The sequence below is a fragment of the Grammomys surdaster genome, unplaced genomic scaffold (assembly GCF_004785775.1).
Source record: "Grammomys surdaster isolate TR1022 unplaced genomic scaffold, NIH_TR_1.0 126198, whole genome shotgun sequence".
Lineage (NCBI taxonomy): Eukaryota > Metazoa > Chordata > Mammalia > Rodentia > Muridae > Grammomys > Grammomys surdaster.
In genome coordinates, this window is record NW_021621003.1 from 67783 (window position 1) to 73276 (window position 5494).

Here is a 5494-nt window from a genome sequence, read left to right on the forward strand (position 1 = left end):
TCAGGAGATAGCAATGTCAGGCTCTTGTGAGTAAGCACTTCTTGGGATCAGTATACTATTCATTTTTTAAAAACACTTTCTATACACAAGTGAGAACACGAAGAATTTGACTTCTAATAACTGACATGTTTTACTTCACACAATGTTTTTCCATGTTATTTATGTTGCTGTAAATGGCACAGTTTAATCATTCTTTTGGTTGAATATTCTATCATCTATCTATCTATCTATCTATCTATCTATCTATCTATCTATCTATCTATCATCTGAATTCAATATATTCAAATGTATGTATATATGGTTAAATGTGTTTTGGTCACTTAAAATTCCAAATTTTATGTTCTTAAAACCTTCTGCAGGGCATGTTTCATATCTTTGTTCCTCAGACTGTATATTACGGGATTAATGAGTGGAGTAACCAGAGAATAAAACAGAGTCACAACCTTCTGCATTCCAGCTTCATGCTCAGATGTTGGGCTCAGATACATTATCATCACTGAGCCATAAAAGAGTGAAACTACTGTGAGATGAGACCCACAAGTGGAGAAAGCCTTTTTTTGTCCATCTCTTGAAGGAACTCTGAACACAGCTCTCAGGACCAATGTATAAGATCCCATGATAAAGAGAAAAGGAACAAACAGGATAAGGGACGTTATAATTGTCCAGAAAACCTCCATCAATGGGGATCTGGAACAGGTAAGGGCCAACAAAGGGCCTGGATCACACAGGAAGTGGTCTATAATTCTGGACCCACAGAAGGACATCTGGGAGATTATGGTGATGGGAACAGGGAACCAGAGGAAACCAAGCACCCAGCAACTGACCACAAGGATGTTGCAGAGGTGCCCAGTCATGAGAGCAGGATAATGTAATGGTCTGCAGATGGCAAGGTAGCGATCAAATGCCATGACTGCCAGGAAAAGGCATTCTGTAGAACCCAAGGAGAAGAAGAAATAGAATTGTAGGAAGCATCCAGAGAGGGAGATGACCTTGGTGTCAGAGAGGAAGTTGGCCAACATGTTGGGGACTGTGGAGGTGACATACCAGATCTCCAGGAAGGAGAAGTTGGCCAGCAGGAAGTACATGGGGGTGTGGAGTTTCTGATCACAGTACACAGCACAGATGATGGAAGCGTTGCCCATGAGGATGAGGAGGTAAACAATGAAGAAGAGGACAAAGAGGAGGATCTGCCCCTCCCTGGAGCAGGGGAAGCCCAGGAGGATGAAGCCAGTGATGGTGCTGGAGTTGCTTGTGCTGTTGTGCATTCTCATCTGTCTGTGACCTGTGAAAGCATCAGAAATTATTGAATATTCTAGTAAAGCCGTGGGAGGTTATTTTTTTGCCCAGACAGGAAACAGAATAATTTGCTCATCATCATCACTTCAATATTTAATTGAATTTTTACCATTTTCTAGATATTTTTTCTAAGTACTGGATATTCAGAAATGAGAAGAAATGTATAAACCCTCACTCTGTGCTGCATAACCAGTCACTCCTCTGCTTCTCTTCCATTGATATAAATAGACTAGGTTGACTGTTTCTTCATCAGATACTATTGTAAGCATAGGTAGATGGAATAGATATATCAAAGAATATTGTTTTGGATGTGATAGAAGATATGTATGATTCATATTTAGAAATATTTTGTTGTTAAAAAATGAATGAAAGCTACTCATGATTTTGCATACCTGTAACCCCAGCACTTGAGAGATGGAAGTAGGATTGTTAGATGTTAAAAGCTATTGTCAATCATATATTAAGTTTGAGGTGAGTTTGGGTTATATGAGATTCTGTTTTAACCAAACAAACAAATAAAGATTTTAGTAGTATTCTTTAAATAGTCACCCAGTACATTTGTTCTTATATGAATTATTTGATAATTCCAAGCAGGAAAAATTTGAGAGTTTTGGGTTATAATCACAGCTCAGTGGAAGAACACCCACCAAGCATTCATTAAGTTCTGACTTGATCCACAGAACTGCCAAAACAAGAAACGGGAATTTAGTGTCATCTAAAATATTATTAGAGAATAACTATCTTTCAGGAAAATCTATTTTTTTAAGTCATTGTTTTAAATAGCAAAGTCATGTATAAATCCATCAAATTTTATAATGGCAATTTACAAATCACTGGAATTTAAAGACATAGGTAAAGTTAAATTTAATATTAGTAATCTGATGAAGTTGAAATTAGGAGTTGCACGATACTATAGTTAATATAATCATATCATTCAAGATATTCATCATTTTAAAAGAAAAAATTATCCTATTTTCCTTGCTTTTTGTATATGTTTCAAGAATGAATCCTTGGATCTCTTGGTGCAATTTTTACTGATGAGTAGCAGGAAGGATATTAGTTAAATTTTAAATAACTAATGGATTCAAGCAATTTAATCTCAAAAGATATGATAACACATACACATGCAAATTATTAAGTGGTTATATTTGTGGTTTAACTTAGAGAAATGATAACCTTAAAAAAATCGGTTCAACAAAGAAGTAATTTCAGGTAGGAATCTAAATCTTAGGCTAGAACAAAGAAGTAATCTCAGGCAGGAACCTAAATATTAGGCTAGAACAAAGTAATTTCAGACAGGAATCTAAATTTTAGGCTAGAACAAGGAAGTAGGCTTCAGACATGAAAATGACCTTGGGCTAGGACAGGGAAGTAGGTTCAGATACTTTGGTCATCTTGATAATCCTTTAGAAATAGTGATCATGGGAGTGATCATGTAATTGGCTTTAATGCCTTGCTTTTTCTTTGACTATTTGTGTTTATTGCATTGCTTGTTCGTTGTCTATTTGCATCTATTGTATTTCTAGATCCTTAACCTAGAACTGACCTTAATATACACATGTAATCAAAATGGTATAAAAGCATAAAGGAGAAGAGGGGGATGGGATAGGGAGTTCTAAGGGAGGGGAAATGGGGAAAGTGGATGGCATCTGTATTGTAAATAAATAAAATATCCAATAAAAAATAAAGTTAATCCATGATATTAAAAAATAATCAGTTCAAGAGGATGCATCTAATCTGGCAGAGACTTAATATTGCTAAGGTAGGAGAATGCAGAGGCAGGCCCCACCATCCAGAGGGGGAGGGAGAATGAGGGGAAGGACTCTGTGAGGAAGGACAAGGAGGGAGGGAGCATTTGAGATGTAGATAAATGAACAACTAACTAGCTAACTAACTAACTAACTAAGTAAATAAAAACAAATTCAAATGATTTATTGGCCGTGTGTTTTAGTATACCTAGTTTGACCAAGTTTTCTAAATTCTCAACTTATCCATTTTGACTATTTACTTTTGAAACCATAGAAAACTGAGTAAATGTTTGAGGAATTTCTCTCCTATGTAGTATTTTATCTATTCTCTTTCTCTTGGTCTTCATACACATCAGCATAGATGTCATTCTCAAAGGCTCTGTTTTCAATCTGTGCCTAGATTCCTTGGCTCTATATCACTCTGTGTACCTGAGGTTCAAGCCTCCATTATCATATCTTTGGATTGTTACAAGATCTTCCTGAATGATCCCTCTAGTTTTTCACAGTCATGCTGTAGCCATACTGACTTTTCATAGTTTGATCAGAGAACATTATTTGCATTTAAAAACTTTCCTACTGTAGTGTAAAATCTAAGCACCGATTTAGCATGCATGGGCCCTAAATAATCTGGCCTTTGCCTATGCTTACTTATTTTCCAACTTCTATTTCCTGGTCTACCTCCCCATTTCCCATTTTTTTTTTCCAGCTCTACAGGACTTCTTTCTCTAGAAGATGACTGTTTCATTCCTGTATAGGTTCTTCGCCATAGGTTTTCTCTTTGCTTGGAAATCTTACCTACTCTACATTTTTTTTTTTTTGTATCCATCTCAGTATCTCATGGAGGCTTTCTGTCTTCATTTCTATTGTCAAAACAAAATACCTTGAGAAAAGCAACCTCATAGTTGCAAGTTATAGTTTTATCACAGTGGAAATGTCAGGGCACCAGCAACTTGAGGCTGCTGGTCTTACTTCATCTACAGTCAGAAGAAGGGCATGAATGCATTCATGTCAGCATTCAGCTCACTTTCTCACCATTACAGTTTAGAATCCCCTGCCCATGGAGTGGAACCACCCACAATGGCATAACTGTCATAGTACTCCACACATTGGACATGAACAATGCTAATTGAAATTTGATTCCCAGGTGATTCTCCTCAAGTTGACAATCAAGGCTAGCCAGATCTAAACATAATTTTCAATTGAGGAATGCCCAATGGCTGGGAAACATTTAAAGAAATGTTCACATGTTAGACATTAGGAACATGCAAATCAAAACTATTTTGAGTTTATCTTACCTTAAACTTGTGTCAGTGTCTTCAAATGCACATAAGTTCAGGAAATCTGGGTGACATTCATCTTCAACTAAAACAACACATGAATACCCCAAGTAAAGTCAAAGACCCTCTTGCAACACTTCTACTGATTCTTCTGTTTTATAATTCTTAAATCCATTATTATTTAGATTTTGAAATATTGTAAGATAGTTTGAATTTCCTTTGGCATGCTCCCAACCAATAACAATGATACTAATTTTGTTTCCAAGTCTATATTTATAGATTTATGTATTTCCTTTGTGTGTTTGTGTGTGTGTATGTGTAAACATACATGGATGCATATATTCATGTGTGAGTACAAACATGTCATAGTGCATGTGGAGATTAGAGAACAAAATATAGGAGTTGGTTCTTTCTTCTACTGTTTATGTCTCCAGGTATCAGACTCAGGTCACCAGGCTTGGCAGCCACAACTTTACACATTTACTCTTCCAATGGGTAATTGGCATATATAACTTTATATTAAATAAAGCTACAAATAGGGATATAATTTTCTTTCATTAATCATATTTTTGTGCTTTCATCTCACTTAACCTATTTTAACATGTTAACATGTTCAAGTGTTTTATTACAGTTCATAACAACTCTCTTATTATTCAAAATAGCTTGAAAAAAGTCTAGTTTTTAAATTGACAAAGGTATTTTAAATCTTCCAAAGAAGCCCTATTTGGGGAGTATCCCCTCTTAAATTGAAATTATTAGAGACAAACCAAGATAAACTTCTTATTAAGAAAGAAGGAAGAACACTAACTGGGTCCATAAAAGTAGATTACTTTTATAAAGGTTAGTTTGTGGAGGTAGGATTGACAACTCAGTATCACCTGTATCCCCAGTTTCAGAAGGATCCAAGAATTCTAGCCTCTGGAGATAAGAGCACTCATGTACACATCTTGTAACATATACATAATTAAAAACATAAAATGAATTAAAATTGTTTGTGATAAATGCAGCACATTCAGGAAAAAATGAGGAAAACAATGTTAATTTTGTTTTAAAATTTACATTTATATTTTTGTATTTATTTCGTGTGTGTGAATGTGTGTACGAATATGTGCATGTATGTGTTCATGTGTGTGTACATACATGCCACAGTGCACGTGTGCAGATGAAAGGACA

General features: G+C 35.5%; 1 protein-coding gene across 1 annotated transcript; it reads right to left on the reverse strand.

Annotated features, from left to right (window-relative positions):
- Nucleotides 1-335: 335 nt before the first annotated feature.
- LOC114613337 (olfactory receptor 11G2-like) lies at nt 336-1304 on the reverse strand. Its single transcript, XM_028758614.1, has one exon. The coding sequence runs from the start codon at nt 1269-1271 to the stop codon at nt 336-338; it is 936 nt and encodes a 311-aa protein (XP_028614447.1). The 5' UTR covers nt 1272-1304.
- Between the last annotated feature and the right edge of the window lie 4190 nt (nt 1305-5494).

Bases quoted from the DNA above. Each gene is read 5' to 3' on its own strand.
- LOC114613337 (XM_028758614.1), bottom strand. From the start codon at position 1,271: ATGAGAATGCACAACAGCACAAGCAACTCCAGCACCATCACTGGCTTC.